The sequence below is a fragment of the Octopus bimaculoides genome, chromosome 3, assembly GCF_046866305.1.
Source record: "Octopus bimaculoides isolate indiv1 chromosome 3, ASM4686630v1, whole genome shotgun sequence".
Taxonomy (NCBI): Eukaryota; Metazoa; Mollusca; class Cephalopoda; order Octopoda; family Octopodidae; genus Octopus; species Octopus bimaculoides.
In genome coordinates, this window is record NC_142930.1 from 62,779,254 (window position 1) to 62,804,027 (window position 24,774).

The window sequence follows — 24,774 nt, forward strand, 5'->3', positions numbered from 1 at the left end:
AAACCCGAACCCTAACCCTAAAACCCCAAAGCTAAAACCAGTACAAACGCACGAACGATGTCATAAATAACAGTACCGCCGATAGTTGTTGTTGACAAACAACGGCACTAATTTAATTCAAGGGAAAAGATCCCATTACACCGCTAGAACGTATTGTTTACATTCCACAGCAGTAATTGTTTTCACCTCAATAGACGTCAGTGATTGGTTGAAATTACCGAAATACGACAATTTTAACACGAAATAACTTTAAAAATATAAAATTTTCTCAATAACACTAAGAGTAAAAGATGTTTTATATGATACATTCTACCAGTGTCCTAAGTTTGAAAGTGTTTCGTTAAGAAAACAAGTGGCGCCAAATTTTCTGTTTTTTTCTTACAACCGAGATTTCCGTTTTTGTTTACGTGAAATTATATGAAAAAAAAAATTGAAGATTTGGCTGTTATTTCTAACACGTGGAGAGACCTTCTAGGCTTACCTTTACGTGCTGGTTAAAAATTACCTAAAAAAGATTGTGGGATCGATACATACGACTAAAAAAAATTTCAATGTGGTGCCCCAGCATGGCCGCAGTCCAGTGACTTAGAAAAAAAAATAATAACCAAAGAATATAACCGTGGAGGGTTATAAAAAAAAATTTCAAGAGATATGGCTGTTATTTCTAGCATGTCGAGAGACCTTCCAGGTTTAACTTTATGCACTGGTAGAAAATCATCTAAAAAAAATTCTGCGGTTGATACAATCGACAAAAAATTTCTCAAGCTGGTGTCCCAGCATGGCCGCAGTCTAATGACTGCAACGTGTAAAAAGAAAAACAAAAATGAATTATATCACAGAAGTGGTTTTGATCAAGCTTTAAAAAAATTCTGGGTTCCATACTGCCGTCTAAAAATTCTTCAAGGTGGTGCCCCAGCATGGCCGGTTGCAGTTGAACAGCAATAAGTAAAAAAAAAAATTCTGGGGTCGATAAATTCAACTAAAAATTCTCAAAACGAAAAAATAACCGAAAAATATAACCGTGGGCCTTTTGTCCTAAGGGACTTTTGTCCGGACCCTGATTTAACACGACCTGGTGAAGTATACATAATCCTCAAGAGTCACATTAATGTAAATAATCTCCTTTCATTCTTTTATTGTTTTACTGATCGCAGTCCAGGGTTGCGACATGCTGGGGCGCCATCTTGAAAGGTTTAGTCGAGCAAATCAATCCCAGTACTTACTTTTAAGTCTGACATTTATTCTATCGGCCTCTTTTTCTGTAGAATCGCTAGATTACAGGGACGTAAACAAACCAACACCGGTTGTCGAAGGGTGGAACAGGACAAACACACATACTTTCCGCACACTTTCTGTCAATCAAATTCATTCTTAAGGCATTGGTCGGTCGAGGTCTCTCATAATTATTTGTGAATTCATCCTCGGGCTTCCTTTTGAAAATCCATTTCAGAATTTGAACAGAATCTTCCTCTGATTGTTTTCTATACTTTGGGATTAACTCCATTAATGCTTCATCCATTTGTATTTAAAATGTTTAGAAACGCTGGGGTTTGTTTACTCCCAGCCCTATATCTCCATATATTACACTATCACTTTGATTTTCTACTATTTTTAGACGTTTAAGTCTCACACGAGTTGACCATTTCTATATTCTGATTATTTCAGATTTATCATAAGATGAAATATTTCCTCCGCTCTTCGTTAAAATTGATAACAATTGTGAATAATGATGGGTAAGAAGCTTGCTTCCCAACCACATAGTTCTGGGTTCAGTCCCACTCCATACTATAACTGGGGTCGATTCATTCAACTGAAAATTCTTTGTGCCAGTGCCCCAGCATATATGCATAGATGTACATGTGTGCATATTTATATGTGTATATATATTTGCATGTGTGTTATTTCTTTACTACCCACAATGGGCTACACACAGAGGGGACAAACGGATTAAGTCGATTATACCGACCCAGTGCTTAACTGGTACTTATTTAATCGACCCCGAAAGGATGAAAGGCAGAGTCGACCTCGGCGGAATTTGAACTCAGAGCGTAGCGGCAGACGAAATACCGCTAAGCATTTCGCCCGGAGTGCTAACGTTTCTGCCAGCTCGCCGCCTAAATGTGTGTGTATACATACTAACACATGTAAAAGAAAAAATATTATTGACTCCTATATGGATTTAATAGGCGATTATGTCATTTCCTAAAATGTGCTTATCAAATGTACTACACCTATCCCCTATCGCTCATAAGTGTAATGCGTTGGCGTCGAAAGAAAAGCATTGTTATTTTACGAGATCAAATGGAGGCGCCTGAGTAAGAAACAGTTGAGAACCACTTGACTAGCCTGTAACCCTAAGTAACTTCTGGCTCCCTAAATGATATCATGAAATTCATTGACGATTCTAGTCGTCATTGACAGCCAGAAATTAACTGGCGAATACTTTTGTCGATTCATAGATTTTTGATATTAGTCTTACAAGTTCAATAAACTACTTTCACAAAATAAAGTAACCTACAGGAGAGAGAGAGAGAGAGAGAGAGAGAGAGAGAGAGAGAGAGAGAGAGAGAGAGAGAGAGAGAGAGAGAAAGAGAGAGAGAGAGAGATTGGTTGATAAAATTGTTTTTAACATCACTCGCTACAATAGAAAAAAAGCGCATATCTCCGCAAACTTTATGCAGCGTGGTATAAACCAGCGTGGTATAAAATTTGCAGAGATGTACGTATTACCAGGTTCAGTTCACATGTCCACTAAATCTGCTTCACCAAGACTGTTATCTACTTGGTGATACTTACTCCTTGATAACATCCCGGGATACTCATAGTCAATGAATTCAAAGGGATGTTCCTTCAGCATATACACTTCAGACAGGGACAAAGAAAACTTCGTCTCCTTGACCAGTTTTATATGGAACATCGAGATCAATATAACTGGTTCAGTACATCCTGAAACATCCTTGACAAGGCATCTCTTTACTCACTCTGACCATATAACTACCGTCTTTATCTTTATAGAAAACTGCACATATCCCTTGACGAGAGACTGAACTTTCATGTATTAACCATAAGTGAAACTTTCTATTACCTAATTTTAAATTATTAGTTGTTGACGCAAGTCCATTAGTTTTATAGCTAAAATTATCTTATTTCCTTGTAATTTCTAACAAAAGCAAGGTTAGCTACAACCAGCCAATAGAGTTTGCTTCAACCTACCATTCAGCAGTCAAGCTGGCTAACAGAAACGAGTTTCACTCATTATATTATGTCTTACCACTCAGTATCAGGGTATCTGAAGGATCAAACATGCTTCTTGTGTTTGTGAAACTAGTAGCTATATAGATCTGCGTCAAACTATTGATACAAATATGTAACGTCCACAGCATTATATTTATGAGCGATAGAGGTGTAGTACATTTGATAAGCACATTTTAGGAAATGACAATCGCCTATTAAATCCATATAGGAGTCAATAATCTTTTTTTCTTTTACATGTGTCAGTATGTATACACACACATGCAAATATATATACACATATAAATATAATGTATGGCATATGTATGTATGGTATTCTATTTTGCTTTCGTTTGTTTCCACATACGTATATATGCTTGCATGTGTATGTATGCACGTGTGTGTATGCGCGCGTGCATATATATGTATATATATTTTTTCATACACATGCGTTTACATATGTATACACAGATATACATACACGTATGTACATAGATATTTATACACGCATACGTAATGGACTAGAGAGAGAGTTTTAGCTTGAGAATTAAGTGCGATCTAAAATTTCTTGATATTTCTAATGAAGCTTGTTCTTGAACCAACATCTTCCGCTCACCAGACACGTGATATTGTCTGCCACCGAAGTAACTATGTGTAATGTACAATGATTTATCTGATTTTCATTTGATCCATTTTTTCTTCCATCCAAGAATAAGATTTATGTCTTATATTGTCTGTCTTAACTTGGCATACTATGGGTTTGTGAGTTGGGAAACATTCCATCGATTCATTACTGTAAAATATTCTTGATCATCTGTAACAATCACTCGTATGTTATGTATATATGTATGCATGCATACATGTATGGTATTCTGTTTAGCGGTACCTTTTAACATTGCAACGATAGACATATGGTGAACAGTATTTGACTTCTTTTCTTTTAACCAAAATATAAGGCTCTACTACTACTATCAGGAATAATTTCCTTACTTATTACTCTGTGTGTGTGTGTGTGTGTGCATAGGTATACATGTGTATATATATATATATATATATATATATATATATATATATATATTTGCATGTGTGTATACATATACAGCACACAAACACAATCCACTCTCCACTGGGGGGGGGGGGGGGGGTTCCACTCACAGCGTTAATATTCAACTCTCTGAAACACTAGCTTCTATCATATATATAATAATGATTTCTTTTGACTTGGCACCGTATCAATAAAGCATTCCTCGGTGCACACCACACAAACTATCCGCTACAGTAAATTATTGATTTGATTGGTTTCTTCGTTTTGCCTTTCTTGTTTCATAATTTTCTTCCACGAAAGAAAAACAAAGTGTGTTTTTCTTATAAGTTATCTACGGCTGTACACAATATGTTTGATTCCAATCCAACCTCATCTCACCTCACCTTACTCCCTTGTGTGTCAAGGAACATTGTAAATGCTCACCATGAAGACTTGTACTTTCTAGCAGCAATTAAACTGACTTTATTTCGGTTTGTATCCACCAAATTCTGAAGAAGCTGGAATTGAAACCGCGCCGTTTCGGGTTTAGTCCCGCTGCATGGCATCTTAGGCAAGTGTTTTCTACTATAGCCTCGAGTCGACTAATGCCTTGTGGGTGAAATTGATTGCCAGAAATTGTGTAGAAGTGTGTGTGTGTGTGTGTGCTTACTCTCACAATATGACTGCTTGACAACATGTGTGTTGTCTCAAGCTACTGCTATCTAGCACCTTCGAATGATCTCTACTCAACCGCTACACAACTGCTACTCGACTGCTACTCAACACTCCTACCACGTCCAGACTACCTCTATTTATATGTCTTGGGAGATCCTACTTCTTCGCCTGGGGGCGTCGACACAACAATGTGTTGGTTTGTTTACATCCCCATGACTTAACGGTTCGGTAAAAAAGACTGATAGAATAAATACCAGAATTTCAATAAGTACTGGGTTCGATTTGTTCCACTGAACCCTTCAAGTTGCTATCACTGAATCACTGCAGTTCAATGACCGAAACAAGTTAAATAAGAACGGGTTGCATTCTTGAGGGATGTAAAAGGGAAAACAAAAATTTGTATTCGTTGAGAAGACACCCAAACAGAGTGGGAAAAAGTTTTAGAAACCAAAGACTAAGTTTAATATAGTCAGCGACAATTCTATTGTACGAGCCAACGAGTAAATCTTCGATTGTTGCTCGATTTGTTTGAAGAAGTAACCAAATCTCCTTTAAATTACACTCAACCATCTTGAAAAGAGAAAACGTTGGATGATCTGGTCCTAAATATGAGGCAAATTGGGTGGTCATGGCCGGAGCAACTTTGGTCATAGGTCTGCTCAGTCAAAGCTGACCTTGGATTAAACAACAGCAATAATAAGAAACATTTTCAGCGGTACGCTGTAATTAAGAAAAAAAAAAAATTATTTCTAGTAGGTCAAGCGACTTTGTAGAGATTCCTTTATTGATTACTTGCCGATTGGAAATCGAATTCTCTCGAAATTAAAGGATGAAACTTTAGAATTTTACGGTATTTTTACAGAACAGATCTACCTTTTAATTAAGTATCAGACCTGGTCAATCTATCAGCACTGTATGATATTCTATGTACTAATTTGGATGTGCATCTTTACGCGCGCGCATCTTGAAAGTGAAAGATTATGCTACTGACTTAAAATCTTCTGTTATCACTTTGTTGACATCTCGGGTTATTATATATGTTGTTAACAAAGAAGATAACATCAAAGTATGACGTCACTTTTGATTTCTTTTGTTAAATCTTAAACGTCAAAATTACCCGTGACAGCTTATCAAATTTCTTTTTGATATTCTTGATGTTTCTTACATTTGTTTTTGTTAGCTGACAGTTTTCCTAGATGCCGCGTTATATCAATAATATCGGTTTAACTTTGTCAGCCGGTGATTATTACTTTGGTTCAAAACAGGATTGCGTTGTTTTTGGTTTCAAATTTAAAATCACAGAAACTTTCTGAATATATTACATCATGCATATTTTAAGATTTTTTTTTTGGTTTTGGTTTAATTTCGTTTACGAACGACTAACATTGATTGTTGTCAATTAGCCATCACTTAAGTTGGGTTCTAAAATAATTAACATTTCTATAAGTGCTCGTTGAAAGCATCAAGAAACCACTGTCTGTCTTCAATACTCAGAATAAAATGAATATGTTTAATATAAATTCCATTCTTTGAAGACAGGAGCAAGATTTAAACAGTTCATTATGCTAAATTTATAGGCAAATATCTTTGTTAACCGTCTCTTTTCTTCGTTTTATTCATTTTTCTTTGAATGACACGCTCTCACACACCAGCTTCCTGTAATGAAAGTAGTTTTTTTAAGTGTCTTTTCTTTTATCAGAGATGCCACAATTATACTCACTGATGACGTCATTGCCCTTCTTGAGTGGTCATAATAATGAATGTTATGACCTTTCGACCTTTATTCATCAGATCATTTAAATATTACTTTCGTATCCAGTGCCAGCACTGGCAAAGTATTAAATTTACTCTCTCAGGTCGTCTAATTGTACATAGAAAGCAATGGTAGCATGATAACTACAAATGAGTGCTGAAAAGTTCCTGGCTTCGGGTAAAAGAAAATACAGGAGGATTCACACATTTGATTGCAGCAATCCTTCAGAAGCCCTGTAAAAGAACTCGGAAGGTTGAGCCTCCAACCAGGCCTTTCGCGACACCCTTAAAGCCAGGGACTTTTCAACACCCCTTCGTATAAATAATGAGTGTCATGTTACTTTTCACTGATTGCCGAGTTCAACGACATCATCGGTACAGTTTGGTAAAGGATGGGTTTCTCAAGGAATTTTTCGAGATACACTACAAGTAATCGGAATTTTAAGTGGAGCACCAACGACTCGATTATGACCAAATATTCTAAGTGACAATGAGAAAAACCTCTCCCTGGTTCCTTGATCTGTTAGAAAAAAATTAATCCCCTGATCTGTTAGAAACAATTCATCTCTTTCAAATTACATCTTACCGTTTTAAAAAGGAAGAGAAAAAATGGGAAGAAAGTTACACAAGGGACGCCTTTTATCATAGGTTTACTTGATAAGGACTGGCTTAGTGCTTAACCAAATATACATAGATAATGTATAAAGATACGCATCCACATGCACGCAAAGATACCGTATACATCTTACTTTGTAGTATTTGGCCTCACATATACTCTCATATATTTATATCCATATAAATATAGAACTTGTAAACTAGGAGACAAACAGACAGACTTAAAATAGACTTGGAGTAGAAACGGCAAGTCATTTGTGAGGTTGCGAATAGCAACGAAAGAATTTTGATGAACTTAGCTAATTGATTGAGTGACCGACCGATTAATCAAACATCTGATTAGTTAATTGGTTAAATGGCTGACTAGTTGACTTATAATAATAATAATAAAAGTGAAATAAAGCCAGTGCGTTTATTATTGCCATAATGATCCTCCCGAAATACAACAAAAACTGTGTACGTAACTGTAAATTCGTAATTTGATTTCGTGCTATCTTCTTCCCAACGTGTGTGTGTTCTTTCAATTTTATAACGATTACCACCATATTGCTGCTCACTCAGTATCAATATCGCCACCTTTCAATGATAATCATGAATAGACTTTAGCACCAATTTTATCACTAAATCTGAATTAGATGGATTCGGTTTCAAACAAGTCTCATAATATAAATAAATTTTCTAACAGTGTGTATGTGTATATATATATATATATATATATAAAGTGTAGTATATTGCCACTTAAGTGTGGCTGACCCCTAGGGGTGGATGTTACTGTTGCTTTTAGCCCCAGGAGGACAGCAAAAGCAACAGTAACATCCACCCCTAGGGGTCAGCCACACTTAAGTGGCAATATACTACACTTTATCGTGCAGTTACTGTTAATACTTCATTTAGAGAATTAACATTGCTTATATATATATATATATATATATATATATATATATATATATATATAATGCACTTGTTGGTAAGGCTGTTGACCTTCGGTAAGGAAATCTAAGATTTGAATTTCCTCGTCCCCCAATACATTTATATAGCATGGGGATTTTGATAGACAGTTTTAAAATAAAATGAAGAGAAAAAAATAAAAGAGAAAAACATTTGTAACTGTGTTTCTTGAAGTAAAACTGTGTCACCACTTCCTAGGGTAACAACAGAAAATTGTATGGAATGTTACCGTAAAATTGAGGAAAATCAGTTCATGATATGACGGCTGTCTAAGAAAGTCGAGTGAAAAAATGTCAATAATGTGCATCCAGGTATTCTGATGTGTGTGGAGAAGGGATTGCCAAAGCTATAAGAAGTATTTGGGTTAAATGAATATATGTATAATTTAGTGCTATACTTTTCCTCTCGCTCCTTATAGTTCAGAAAAATTGAACATAGTCCTTTGCAACTCTTATTTTAGGATCCAAGTTTTGTCGTTGATATTACTTTTGTTTAACATGTAAACATCAGATAAAAGTACGAGCACTTATATAGGTACAGTGTTATAATATAAGGTTATTCAAGAGGTCGAGCTGTATGCATGACCTTTGCAAATGTGACAGGTAGAATGTAATCAACAATATATATGTATGTGTGCTTGTAAAAATACGTGATTCAGAAAAAGCAGGTCCTCGTATATTAATAGAGTGGGTATATTATTGAGAAAAACCTACAATAAGGAAACATGCCGGGGTTTTCTCAACTCTCGGTATGAAACCGATTGGTAAACTGACTGTTATGGGAATATACTATACATTTTATTAATCATTATCATCATCATTATTATTTATTATAGGCATGATGGTAGAATCTTTAGCACGCTGGACGAAATACTTAGCGGTATTTTGGCTGTCGCTACGTTCTGAGTTCAAATTCCGCCGAGATCGACTTTGCCTTTCATTCTTTCGAGGCCGATAAAATAACTAGCAGCGGAACACTGGGGTCGATGTGATCGACTTAGCCCCTCCTCCATTATTGCTAGTCTTGTGCCAAAATTTGAAATCATTATATATATATAGTTGCAGGTTATATTATATACTGTATATGTCACGTTTGCAAACGTCATAGTTTCAGCTCGATCTCTTGACTAACCTTATTCTAGAATATATACTTAAGTGCTGATACTTTTATCTGATAGTAACATATGTTAAGCAAAGGTAATATCAACACCAAAACTTGGATGCTAAAATAAGAGTCGCAAAAGTTTGTGCTCAATTTTTCTGAACTAAAGGAGCGAGAGAAAAAGTACAGCTCTAAATTATATATAGCCATTTAACCCGAATGGTTCTTATAGTTTGACAATCCCTTTTCCATATACAACATTAGAATAAGTGGATGCACATTATTGACATTTTTTTTCTCGACTTTCTTAGCCATTGCATTATGAGCTGATTTACTCTGACTGGTACCTTGACTGTTTAGATATATAAATGGGTTAATATAATAAAATATCAATACAAAATATACACCAGATACATAGATGATATACAAGTGATAATGAATTCATTAAAGGACGTTATGAAGCTAAAAGACTTACAAAACAATTCTGTACTAAAAAATTTTACATCCAGAATAATACAAATGAGACCCCGTTTTTAGATGTACACACATACAGATTGAATTTTAAAAGACCATATGCACTACATGTACATTAATGAATAAAATAAATGCCTCTTTCTACATGGAGACTGTAAATGCCCACACAACTATGCCACTGATTAAATCACTCCTTAGAATAGCAGTTATATTCTTGTCCACAAACAAGGCACTAGATAAAGAAATCTACAGAATAAAATAAACATTAGTAACGCATTTTCCTTGAGATTAGTAAACCGTGCTATAAAATAATACAAACACAAATACAACAAATACATCAGAGAATACATCCAATAAAAAAGCACAAATCACACGTAATTCATTATATAAATCAAACGTAAAATTTGGTATATGAATCAAATACACAAACGAATATATAATAAAACACTCATAAAATGTATCACGCCCGACCATAAACTTAAATAATAATATACTACAAAAGCTTCTCAACAATAACACTCTACAAGTATGTAAACCCGGGGACAAGCTATAAATAACCAATGTAATCTACAAATTTTATTGTAAAACCGAAAGTTGTAAACATTAGGACTATAGCTGTTAAATTGGACATACTAGTACAATATTCTCGTACGCTCACCATGCATTTACGATAGGCGGCAATCGCAGAACATTATGCCACATACCACTAAATATAGATAGATACTAGAGAACAATATATACTCGATAAAATTCGTCACAAAAATAGAAGATTAATCAAGAAAGTCATACCCCTATGGCAACTCAATGCCAAAATAAAACACCAAATTAACGCGTGGTTACTGGTATGAAAACTTAACGATAATAAATTTGACCACAACAAACAAATCAACAAGTAACGACTGACATACAAGCCTAACGGTCAAAAACCTTTAGCGGAAAAGTTTCCGTTTATTCAATCAGTAGAAAAGAAACAACACAGACACCAAATTTATTTGTTTTCTTGGGAATGAGGCTGTGACGGTCTGGAAACGTCGAATATGAATCTAAGAACTTCATCGTTCCAATTCAGCTTTTAAAAAAACTAATACGAGAAAAAAAAAGATGAAACTTGAAACGTGTGTATGTGTCATTGCAATATCGCACTGCTGACTACTGTTTCTGCTATCCCCAAATGGGTTATGAGTATCTATATTGGTCATATCTAAACGACAACTGTAGTCACATACCAATGAGGAATAGGTGCGGCATGGCTGAATGGTTAAGGAGTTCTCTTTGCAATCATAGAATCCCAGTTTCGATCCCATTACGTGGCATCTTGGGCATGTTATTTTTTATAACTTCAATTCACCAATACCTTGTGAGTGAAATTGGGTGGGTGGAACTGTACTGAATCCCGTCACATGAATTGTACCTGTAATACAGGAAGTACAGTTGTGTCACGCGTTTTGTCGTGCTAACTCTGCCTGAGATTTATGTTATGGGTATACGTGTCAATGAAATGCTCAATTAATTCAGGAGCAGGTAATTCAGTAGATCAAACAGTTGAATCCAGCATCGTCGAACGTCATTTATATATATATATATATATATATATATATATATATATATATATATATATATATATATATATAAGACAAATGATGTCTCTGTGTGTGTAATACGTATGCATTTCTACAGTTTTCAACCAATTTTCACTAAGCTATGCACATACATTACTTATGTGCCAAGGATGGTCATGCACTATAATTTTTCGCCCAGAGCTCCTGCGTAAAGCGAGAAACCGGGGTGTGGAAAGGTGCTTTACACGGGTTTTTCTCTAAAAACTGCAGTTTTCAACCGAATCTTTCCTTTTTCTCATTCTCTCTTTCTTTTGTTTACATATACTCTCTCTCCCTCACTCTCTATAATAGTTTCTCTCTTTTAGTCTACGTCTTCTTTCTCCCTCTTTCTTTTTCTCTACCTCCTTTCTTTCTTTTTCTTTCTTCCTTTCTCTTTTTTTCTCTCTCCCTCTCTTCTTTCTCTCTCCCTCTCTTCTTTCTTTCTCCCTCTCTTTCTTTCTCCCTCTTTCTTTCTCCTTTCTTTCTTTCATTCATTCTGTTCGACTAAAAGTAATGCTTCAGCATGGCCACAGTCAAATGACTGAAAAAAGTAAAAGAATAAACTATGCCCTTTTAATCCCGAGCAACGCTGGGTATCTCTGCTAGTAATACATTAAAAGTCAGCTCGTGCTTGCAATGTTACCCAGCCAAACTGGCACGTAATGGGAAAATACTATGAATTAAGTTTCCTTTCAAATGTAAATACGAACGGAATAAAACAACTTTCGCGTAAATCGTACAAGTGGTTGTGCAGATATTAGGGGTTTTCGAGGTATAAATACTCAAAACGGTGCATAATGGAAAAATATTTTAAAGTGAAAATGACTTTAAAAATACAATAAATATTTCGTAAAAGACCCGTTCGTAATCTCGGTGTGAAATAATTTTTTTTCCATAGGGCTTTTTCGAGTGCATTCAACGTACTTCTCCACCAAAGATTTGGCTGTTATTTCTAGCACGCCCTGCTACCACGTAACAACTATTTGCAATAAAGGACCCAAAATACCTGTTACGTGGTAGCAGTGCATGCAAGAAATAGCAGCCAAATCTTTCCTTTTCTGGGGAAAGGAGCCGTTTACGCGTGATTTCGATGTTACATTCGTTGAGAGCATGTCAATTAACCTGAAAAGAAGAAAAAGACCCACGAAGCAAAACTCCGTTGCTGGGAAACTCAGACTTTCCTAGTGACCCAACGGGCCACAGGTAGTCTAGCATACATAAACTCGATTTGCAAATATCTGGTTTTGGGCTCAGTCTCACGGCGCGAACCTTGAACAAGTGTCTTTTATTGTCTCGAGTCGACCAATGCTTTGTGAGTGAATTTGTAGGCGTATACAATATGTGGAAGCCCATCGTATACGAAAGAGACCGATAGAATTAGGACAGGAGAGGGATGTTGATTTATTCGACTAAACCCTTCAATGCGGTGTCCCAGTACAGGCGCCGTCCTTTGACTGAAACAAGCAAAAGATAAAGATACATGAGAAAGAGAGAGTGAGAGGGGAATATTTAAGGAATTTAAACATTATTTTGTGACTTTAAAAGACCGTTCTTTCTTTCAAGTGTTACAGGCCTCTTCCCCATTTCATAAAAATAATAGACTTCACCAAAATGGGGAGAGAACAAAGAATAAGATTAGAATTTGGTCACAATTCACGTGGTTGTAATTAATTTACAGCATCGGCTAAATTAACATTTCTAACATTTTTTCAATTGATTTTTTTTTCTTTTCTTTTTTTCTAGTTCCAACTTCCTCCGGTAACTATGGCAACGGGACCACCTCATTACAAAATTATTCTCTGTGGAGAATACGGTGTTGGGAAAAGTTCGATATTTCGAAAATTCCGAGACGATTCGATCGAGGAAAATATGGACGACCGTATGTCTACGGTTGGTTTGGATCAATGTTCCAGACTGTTTCCCATGAGTGGAATCGACATAAAGGTAACACAAACATCTCGTCCTCCTCTTTCTTTTCCTTCCTTCCTTCTTCCTCATTCTCTTTGCTTTCTTCTCTTCCTCTTCCACCTCTACTTCATCTTTTTTTTTTCTTTTCGTTCTCTCCCCACCTCCTCTTTCAGCCATCTATTACCATCTCATTTCTTAAATCTTTTTCATGTTAGAAATTGTGTCTACTTGTTTTGAAGCATTCCAATTATGACCATCTCGTCTTTTTAACACGGTTAGGTGTTATTTGAGGGAGATTCTGTTGCTATTTCTAGCAACTCTAACGACCAAATATAGGGGGTGGTTTCTTTGTTAACTCGAGAGCAACGAATTAAATACATTAGGATAGTTACGCTCCTTATGTTTTGAGTTCAAATCTCGTTAATGTCAACTTTCCCTTTCATTCATCCACGGTTCAATATATAAATAAAAATCGCAATTAAGTACCGAGATCGACTTAATATCGACTAGAGCCCCCACCCCGCCCCACCCAAGGTTGTACTTTTATGACATGAAAATGCTAGAAATCTTTTTTTTTTTTTCTTGTTCGCCTCAAAGCAATTGAAACAACCTACTAGAAACGGTAGCCAAATCTTGAAACGGAGAAAAGCAGAGTAGATAATGACAACCCTAGATATCGCTATGAAAATGGAATGTCCAAGGTTGAAAGGCTTAACTGAGAGTTACAAAAGAACAATCTCTTCATGTAGCTGCTGTCGACTTTGCTGGTCAGATATTTTATGGAGTGTATCATGGCGGAGCGCTGTCTCTCTCTCTCTCTCTCTCTCTCTCTCTCTCTCTCTCCCTGCGCATCACCCTCCGAATTCATTTATTAAAAGTTTTTGAACTCACCAAGCTATCAAAGCATTTGTCAGGCTTATATTTTCTCCTGTGGAACACCATGAATGATAATAGCTTTAAATTTTGGCCCAATGACTGCAGTTTTGGAGGGAGGAGGTTAGTCGGTTACATCGACTCCCAGTGTTCAATTGGTACTTATTTTATCACCCGCGAAAGGATGAAAAGCAAAATCGACCTTGGTGGAATTTGAAGCCTGAACGTAAAGAGTCAGAAGAAATGCCACTAAGCGATTTGTCCAACGTTCTAACAGTTCTGCCAGCTCGTTGCCTTCTACAAATGATTATAGTATGCCAGTTCTTGGTGAACATTTCAATTTTTTTAATGCGTTTTCTATTAGAACATATTGGTTGGTTTCTTAGTCTGAGATCTGATTTTTTTTTAAAATGATTGCTGCCTTTCATGCTTTTGGCTTTCAGAATTCAAAACAAGAAACAGAGTTTAAGAAAATTACTTTAGATTTACAGCAGTTCACGCTTTTATTGTCCTTAAAACTGAAGGTTCATTGAGATGCAACATTTTCACTGAAAGAAACTAGAGAATTTAGAAAAATATATACCCAGTGGACTTCATGACTTTTCAGGAGATACAGCTATTGAAATCATTAGCAATATAATTTCTGTCTTTCTATAGAATAGTTAACTGACGATTAATCTCAATATTCGAGTAAGATACAGATTTGTTTGTTTACACTTGACATCATCTCTTCTTTATGACGTCATAGAAGTAGCTATCTGTTTACAACTCCCTAAGTTAAAGCAGAACACTTTACTAGCGCGCGCGTGAGATTGTGTGTGTGTGTGTGCGTGTGTATAAGACGGAAAAGAGATTTCTGAAGCACGGAATATTTTGTAAAAGTGCCGCATATGATTGATTCGATTACAGTATATTTCTGGTAGACAGTCCTGGGTTATGTTGAACCAACCGATTATAAGGCTTCTCGGCCTTATGGTTAAGATCAAAGAGTAGTATCATTTGCACTTATGCATTAGAGCAATGTTCCTCAACCCTTTTTGTCTCGCGTCTCACTCTGATTTTATTGTGACTCTTATATACTTGTTACTTACATGCCATCTGAAGTAAACCCGCCTCACCAAAGCATTGCCACACCCTACCGGTGGCAGTGGGTACCCTATATTTTGAGAAACACTATTTTAAAGAATAGTGTTATTTGTATTGCTTGGAGTTAAGGTTGTTAAGTCTGCTAGAATCATTTTTTGATTAAACACAGGTTTACAAACCGTATAGTTTCCATTCACCATCAGATATCAATGCTATCTACAATCTTACAGAACCCTATGTGAAATAAAGGCTTCTGGCTTCAGTCCTAGCTTAATCATAGGTACATAGGACTTGATGGCGAACGAAGACAATATTGCAGTCGAAGCAGCATTGAATTATACTAAGAAAAGAAAGTATGATGTAATAGTGACAACTATGTGCCTCCTTCCATCAGTAAGAACTAAACATTTTGGACATATATTTAAATAATATACGCAAATCACTCTACCAATAAAGCAATATTGGGATTTCTTTAAAAGCTAATTTCTTTATTTATTTTAGCGGTTCGTTACTCCTTCATTAAAACTGCCAAAATTTGTGACAAACATTTACCTGTTATTTAAGAGATAATTTCCTTCAGTTGTCCGTAATTTTCTCATGAAGTCATTTGGGTGTTTATGTTGACGTCATAAAAAGCATATAAATGCAGTTACCAAGGATTTTATTAAGTTTCAAATGTCGTTTGTAATCGTGAAGTATTTATATCTCCAAGCTATGGAAATTGTAATTGAAATATCTTCTTGTCTTTCATCTATTTAAAACAATGTCGTTCTTGTTATCAGTGTCAAGGCAAATTTAAGGTTATTCTTTTGATAAAATGTGACAAAAATGTTATGCCTCCCAGCCTCAAAGTTATTATGTAGGACTTGACAATGGCTGACTGAATGGAAGGTTATATATAAATATAAATTAGATTAAGTCATCAAATTTAATTTTGATATTCGTTGTCTTTTAAACTAACCAATGCTGGTCTTATGCAACAATTCTTAACTAATATATGACGTGTTTACAATCAGGTCTAGATGATATTCGCAACAAAATTCCAAGTTTACTATGAAATAAACTTTTTAATTTTTGCCCTTCCAAACTAGCAAGAGGTAAATCATTCCGCTTAAGTTATTCTCATACACTAATTTCTCCTCCCCTATCTCATAATTTACTGCTTCCTCCCCTTTCCTGCAAACTAAACACGTTTTCTCACTGTTCACGATGAAACATAACCTGCATCGACCTCACTAGTCTGAAAAACTTGTAATAGCTTCTCTTCTCGAGGGCTAAGTAATAGTAACTAAGTAAACCACAAACTTAAATTGAGTCTTAAAGTATCATTGCTTATCATTACATTTGCGAAGGTATTTATAGCTTCAATTTACGTATTAGGATTTGTTTTGGGCAGGTGATACAGTGTGCAGAATATGAGACAATGTCATGAAACTAGGTAGTCAGTCGTTAAGTTGTTTTTTAAATGATGCGACCGACTTTCTGAATAACAAGAGAGTCAACGACTATTGAAAAGGGGCCAAGAAGCGACGAAAATTTTTAGAAAAAATAAATTTGTAAATGAGCGGAAATCGAACCGGTGAGTGTGTTAAATAATAAGGCTCTAGAAGAGAACGACTCTCCCTAGACACAATAAAGTATTTAAGTAGATCTGTTATATATTTCAGCATATCTCTGTTGTGATCCCAGTGTAAAAATAGAATGGCGTTAGTCATTATCATGTTTCTCAAATGATGCCCACTTTCTCAACACTTTAAATTAGGTTTAAGATATCTTCACAGATATAAACGATGATTTGTTGAAATTATTTAAGTTAGTAAGCTTATAATCTACCAATCGTTGATATGACACTCCTTTAAAGCGATATGGCCATTGCAGAGAGTTACCAGGTTGAGTTGCATTTGCTCTATTTTTACATCCTAGACGTAAGAATCCTATCCATCATATTAAATTATCAACAAGGTGAAGTGGAAACGACCTACCAGCAATTCTTATATATGAGTGTGAGTGTATACGTGTGTGTGTGTGTGTTAATTTATTCACAACATTAAGGCGGCGAGCTGGCAGAAACGTTAGCACGCCGGGCGAAATGCTTTGCGATATTTCGTCTGTCTTTACGTTCAGAGTTCAAATTCCGCCGAGGTCGACTTTGCTTTTCATCCTTTCGGGGTCGATAAAATAAGTACCAGTTGTGCGTACTGGAGTTGGTCTAATCGACTTGTCCCCTTCCCAAAAATTTCGGGCCTTGTGCCTAGAGTAGAAAAGAAATTTATTGACAACATTTTCGTTTTAGGTTATTTTCCAACACAATCTGCAACTTTAAAAATATTTTTTCTTTATTTTTTATGAAATAAAGCATGCGATCTTGGTTTGTTGTACAAGAAGTTTTACTTTGCAGCTCCAATACGCAACTATAAAAAGATAGCGTTAAAAACAACTGATCTACGACTCTGTTGGGCCTTAAGACAGGTTAATATCATGCTGCTTTGGTTGTTTAATGTAGGGAGCATTCAAGCGCTAGCTAGAAATAATTATATGATGAGGAAGAATTAATAAATTAGTGGATATGTTTCGTTATTAAAGTCGATCAAGTTAAGTACCAGTCGATCACTGGCGTCGATGTAATCCTCTAAAATTTCAGGCTTTATCAACCCCATCATCATCGGTGGTGGATTGCCAGAATCGTTAGTGCACCGAATAAAATGCAATGCAGCATTTCTTCCGGCTCTTCGCGTTGTTTTGAGTTCAAATTTCGCTGTGATCCACTCTGCCTTTCCTCGTTTCGGAGTCGGTAAAATAAGTACCAGTTGAGCCCTGAAACCGATGTAATCGACTATCCGCCTCTTCCTAAAATATAATAGAAAAGATCATCATCAACAACAGCAACAAGGTGGTGAGCTGGCAGAATCATTAGCGCGTAGGACAAAATTAGCGCGTATTTCTTACGGCTCTTTATACGCTGGTTTTAAATACCACCACGGTCGACTTTGTTTTTTTTCACTCTTTCGTGGTCGATAAAGATGGCTCTAATTAAGTATTAGGGCCGATATAATGAACTAACTTGCTCCTCCTAAACTTACCGGCCCTCTGCCGGCTCGCCGGCAGAATCGTTAGCACGCCGAGCAAAATACTTAGCGGCATTTCGTCCCTCTTCACGTTCTGAGTTCAAATTCGGCCGAGATCGACTTTACCATTCATCCTTTTGGGGTCGATAAAATAAAGACCAGTGAAATATTGAGGTCGGTGTAATCGACGAGTTCCCTCCCACAAAATTTCAGGCCTTGTCCCTTTAGTAGAAAGGATTATTATTCTCATTATTGACGGTGGTTTGTCAGAATTGTTAAAGCGTTAGATAAAATGACTTGTGATATTAGTTCTAGCCCTTTACGTTTCAAGTTGAAGTCCTGCGAAGATCATCTTTGCATTCTGGAGTTGATGAAAATAAAGCACTTATCAAGTACTAATGTCAGTGTAATCGACTAACCTCTCTCTCTAAAATTACTGACCTTGTGCCAAAATTTGAAACCATTATAATTATTATCATCAAAGCAATGAACTACAGAATCATTAGCGTGTCGGAGAAAATGCTTTGCGGCATTTCTTCCGGCTCTTTATGTTCTAAGTAGAAATCTCACCGAGGTCATCTTTGCCTTTCAGCCTTTTGGGGTTTATGATATAAAGCACCGGTCAAGTACCAGGGTTGATGTAATCGACCAACCCCCTTTCCTTAAAATTTTTGGCCTTTTGCCAAAATTAGAAACAATTATTATGACCTCATTAACGAAAAGCATAGCGAACTTGCCAAAGTAGTGATGAATGCGTCATACTGTAAATATACGTAGATAGGTTGGTGTAGAAAAATAGAAGTGTTTAGAGAATGATTCAGGATGCCATCGCCTGACAAACAACGGTTACGTTGATCTTTTATCTTTCACTTGTTTCAGTTTTTGTACGGTGGTCATACTGAAGCAACTCCTTGAAGTGTTTTTAGTCGAACAAATCGACCTCAGTATTTATCTTTAAGTAAGGCGCAGGAGTGGCTGTGTGGTAAGTAGCTTGCTTACCAACCATATGGTTCTGGGTTCAGTCCCACTGCGTGGCACCTTGGGACAGTGTCTTCTACTATAGCCTCGAGCCGACCAAAGCCTTGTGAGTGGATTTGGTAGACGGAAACTGAAAGAAGCCCGTTGTATATATGTATATATATATATATATATATATATATATATATATATATATGTATGTGTGTGTGTGTGTGTGTGTGTGTATGTTTGTGTGTCTGTGTTTGTCCCCCCAGCTTCGCTTGACAACCGATGCTGGTGTGTTTACGTCCCCGTAACTTAGCGGTTCGGCAAAAAGAGACCGATAGAATAAGTACTAGGCTTACAAAGAATAAATCCTGGGGTCGATTTGCTCGACTAAAAGGCGGTACCCCAGCATGGCCGCAGTCAAATGACTGAAACAAGTAAAAGAGTATAAAAGAGTATGGTATTTATTCTATAGTTAAGTTACGGGGACGTAAACAATCCAATACCCGTTGTCAGGTTGTGTAATGGGGACAACCACACACATACACACAAGACGGTCTTTCAATTTCCAACTACCAAATTCACTCACAAGGCTTTGGTCGACACAGGCTATGGTAGAAGACACTTGCCTAAGACGCCACCCAGTGAGACTGAACCTGGAACGATGTGGTTGGGAAGAAAACTTCTTACCACACACCCACGCAATATTTTTTCTACTATAGGCACAAAGCTGGAAATTTGGGATAAAAAGGGCAGTCGATCCCTGTATTAAGCTAATATTTATTTTATCGACCTCGAAAGGTTAAAAAGCAATGTCGATCTCGGCGGAATTTGATTTCAGAATGTAAAGACAGACAAAATGTCGCTAGATATTTTGTCCGGCGTGCTAACGATTTTACCAGCTCGCCGCCTTTACACCTCTTGTTCTATTGCTAATGAAATATTGATTTCAAAATTTGGCAGTAATTTCGGGGAGAAAATAAGTCCATCACATTAACCCCAGTGCTCAACTGGTACTCATTTTATCGATCCCGAATGGCAAAGTTGTGGAATTTGAACTCAGAACGTAAAGAAGGATGAAATGCTGTTAAACATTTTTTTCCGGCGCACTAACCATTCTTCTAGCTCGTTGCCTTTGTTGTTAGTAAAATATTATTAAAGTAATAGCATTGTTATTAGTAATAGAAACGTTTACATAAGCGTCATTGTTACTTCAGAGAGGATATTAACCAATTGTCAGTGAACGTTTTTGAAACAGTCTTCTTATTTAAATTAGGTGCGTCAGTGTGTCTGTGTGTGCGCGCGCACAGGGAATAGGGAGTGGGAGCTCTATCTAGTCACGCAACCTGCTAGAAATAGCAACTAAATATCCATTAAAATCACACCTTACTGTTTTAAATAATAAGAGACATAGTGACCCATGACCTTTTTTGGGCTCTCCCAGACTTGTGAGTTTGATCGGGCCAAGGCTTGTTCTGAACAGCCAAATATATACAGCAAAACCACAACAGAGTGATTTTAGGTAAAGACACTAAGGGAAGGCGTGTTTGGTTGATCCCATTGTCACTCTGTGCACCCTACTTCCTCATTATCTATCTATCTATATATCTCCTGTTGTTAATTGCTTAATACCACGTTTGCTATAGCCTGCTGACTAAGCTTACACCCAAACGAATCAACCACTTGCTACACACATTTTAACCATCTCTTATGCTTTCAGAGCATGGATTTCTTTTCCTAAAGAATTCCTAGTCTATGTACTTTTGAGATAATGATAAAAGTATACTGCCTCGAAGCAATACGTATATTTGACATAAGGCTAGCAATTTTGAGGAGGAAGAGCAAGTCGATTGCATCGAATCCAGTACTTGTATTTTATCGACCCCGAAAGGATGAAAGTAAAGTTGACTTCCATGGGATTTGAAATCGGAACATAATGGGCCGGAAGAAATGCCATTGAGCACTTTCTCCGACGCGCCAATGATTCTGCCAGCTCACTGCCTTTTATACATATATACGCGCGCGCACGCGCACAGTTCGGGCAATAGATGAAAACAATAGAACAAGGAAAAAAAAACATTGAAAAAATGGTGTCTAAATACATGCATGATAAAGGCGTATTTATTTTTCATTTGTCTTTAGTGTAGAGGTACAGTTGGAAACTTGTTAGAATAATAATGATGTATAATATAGATAAAAGTGGCGGTGGGTCGACATGCTACATAAATAAATATGAGAACGTTGTGTTTATTGTATACTATGGGGTTAGGCAGCCTTATATATGTGAAATTACAATATTTCTTGTTTGGAGTGTGTGTGTGTGTGTGTGTGTGTGTGTGTGTGTGGCATGGGTATTTCAACTTGTGTCAAGAAATGTAAACGGTAAGTCAGAAGAATTATTGTACCAAGGCCAACAAAAGGCAATCGAGCGCAATGTGTATATGTATATATACTACTTATGTTACTTATGTTTAGTGTCTAATATGTATGTGTGTAATGCTCTCTCTCCCTTTCACATACACTCAACCACCCCTTCTCAAAAGACAATATCTGAGCTACAAGAACATACATACACACCATTTTCCAAATGCTGTTGTTGATTCAGAATTAAAAAGACAGCTCATGTGGAAAGGGCCGTTTAACAAAAATAACGACCACACGCGATTTCTAACTAACGTTATCAAATTAAACAACTCTATAAAAGCATTTCTTCTACGTCCTGTTAGTTATTTACACTTCATTTTAGCTGGCAATACATCTGTAAGTTACTTGGGTTTATCTACCATAAAAGGGCGCACAGAGCTTTTAAAACAGAGCCTAATTGAGTTATTGTCACTAAATCTTTAAGACCATTATTCGCCTTTCGAAGGGGAGGTTTTCTTCATATTTCTGAAGATTTATTTTTAATTTAACCAAAACTCAACTCTCTGTTTTATTTTTATCCTGCCCTATAAAGTGTGTTTCAACCAGGGTTGGTTATAGATATGGTGGAACTCTAAGTTATGAGAGCCGTGCTTTAGAAAATATATCCATTGGCTCTTCATTAAGTAAGAGACAAAAGAGAACCGGCCAAATGGTAAACCTGCCTTTGAACATTACAAGCTGGCATCCATCTTTCTTCGTGCATAAGGCCTATAGTAGTAATTGGGGTTATTTTAAAGTAGCTGTACTTCATATATAATTTCAGGCAATACAAAAATTAACAGTTCAAATCACTGGATATAATAACCAAAATATTAGTGCTACTAAGCAAAGAGGGTTGATTCGGTGAAGCACGATCTGGGAGAAACTAAAGGAACTGAAGTTCTACTCGCTAGAAGGAAGGTATGAACGACGTGCAGTGTTATACATATGGGCGTGTTACTCTTGTTTCATACATTCTAAATAATAAGATTTTTTTTCCTAAGTCCCTAATCACTCTAGTGGTTGAAAACAAATTGGGAATGCGTATCATAAATGATACATGGGCGCCAGAGAAATATGTCCTACGTAACACGATACATTAGACAGGCAAAGGGTTAATCATAATTTTTCGACACTATATTTCCTGTTGGAATAATGAAGATGATGGCTAGAGGTTGTTATGAGAAAATTTGGAGAAGGCCCTCATTGTATGCCTGGGAAAAGCGGACACATATTGAAGGAGTGGTATTGACGGATGAACACTGTGGCGCCTGCTCTGCGCATACTAACTTTTCCGGTATATTCTACTGTGTGTGTATGTATGTATGTATGTAGATAGATAGATAGATAGATAGATAGATAGATAGGGTCATCCCATAAACAATGCGGTTTTTTGTACTTTTATTTTTCGAAATTAAGATAAACAAAGTTCTTTTTTAATCTAAAATATACTCTCTTTCATTTTCTACAATACTCTTCCATCTATCTGGTAGACTTGCAAGGCCTCTCTTACAAAATTCACATGTCCGTGACGAAAAATAATCCTCCATTACTGTTCTGACTTCATCTAGAGAATTCATGTTTTTTTTCCGTCTAAATGATTTTGAAGACTGCAGAATAAATGATAATCTGATGGGGCAATATCTGGCAAATATTGTGAGTGGGGCATCGTTTCCCATTCAAACTGCTCCAGCCTTTGGAATGTCATCCTCGCTGTATGTGACCAAGCATTATCCTGATGAAAGACCACCTTTCGTCTTGAAACCAAAGATGTCGTTTTTCTTCTAGCGCTCAGGCTGCTTGTAGTAGATCTTCTTAGTTATCTTCTGATTTAAAAGTTCAAAGTGGACTAAACCTTTCATATCCCACCAAACAGGTAACAACCTTTAGCCAATGTTTCTCCTTTCCCTACCCACTGTCTTCGGCGCTTCACAATTTTATAGAGAACCCATTTCCCGTTACCAGTCACTATTCGTGAGGTGTGAAAACAAAGAAGAGCACACATTCACTCTCTGCGCGCGATTACACTCGGAAAGTTTGTGAGGAACCCATTGACCCAATATGCTGACTTTTCCGATGGCACGCAGATGTCGATGAATGGGTAAACGACGAGATCCAAACTTCTCTGCTAGATCTTCAACAGTTGCGATGGGATTTTGTTCCACCAGCGTTTGAAGGTCTTCTAGGCTGTAGTTTCCGGCTCGGAATTTCTCGAACCACCGTTAACACTGGCTTACGCTTATTGTCCGATCTCCATATACTGCATTCATATTCCTCGCACTTTCCGTTGCGGTGTTGCTTTTATTGAACTCATAAAGCAAAATATACTAAATATGCTCCTTTGTCACTTCCATCATAGCTTTGAAAATATAACTGTTAAAGTCGAATTGCACTCTTCAAATTACTACCTGCTTTTGTAGCAAGTTGATGCAGGTGGTTTATCCCTTCCCACTCGGACTTTTAGTTCATGCAACCGAAAAAAACCGCATTATTTATGGGATGACCTAATGTGTGTGTGTACAGTGTTGTATAAGCAGGATGAATAAGACACGTGTTCGTGCATGTGTGCGTGAGACAGACAGAAAAGCTTAACCACTCATTTATAACTTCCAATCTTTCATCATCTCTTTATTATTATTATTATTATTATTATTATTATTATATATATATATATATATATATATATATATATATATATATATATATATATATGTATATATATATATGCATATATATATATGCATATATATATATGTATATATATATATATGTATATATATATATGTATATATATATATGTATTATATATATGTATATATATATATGTATATATATATATGTATATATATATATATGTATATATATATATATGTATATATATATATATGTATATATATATATATGTATATATATATATATGTATATATATATATGTATATATATATATATGTATATATATATATATGTATATATATATATATGTATATATATATATATGTATATATATATATGTATATATATATATATATATATATATGTATATATATATATATAATAT

The 24,774-nt window shown here is 36.1% G+C and overlaps 1 protein-coding gene and 1 long non-coding RNA gene across 5 annotated transcripts in view; one reads left to right on the forward strand and one right to left on the reverse strand.

The window, feature by feature from the left end:
* The window catches only part of LOC106883652 (ras-related protein Rab-1D), a 179,183-nt gene that overhangs the window by 142,228 nt on the left and 12,181 nt on the right, over positions 1-24,774 (forward strand). For all 4 annotated transcript variants that reach the window (XM_089349052.1, XM_089349053.1, XM_052966426.2 and 1 more), the window contains one exon: positions 13,162-13,362. In XM_089349052.1, coding sequence (XP_089205178.1) covers positions 13,162-13,362 — 201 coding nt within the window. The remainder of the gene's footprint in view (positions 1-13,161; positions 13,363-24,774) is intronic.
* Positions 6,454-14,355, reverse strand: LOC128247328 (uncharacterized). Its single transcript, XR_008263711.2, has 3 exons — positions 14,218-14,355; positions 7,763-7,873; positions 6,454-6,586 (listed from the first exon to the last, which is right to left on the reverse strand). It is a non-coding gene; the product is annotated as an uncharacterized LOC128247328 (long non-coding RNA).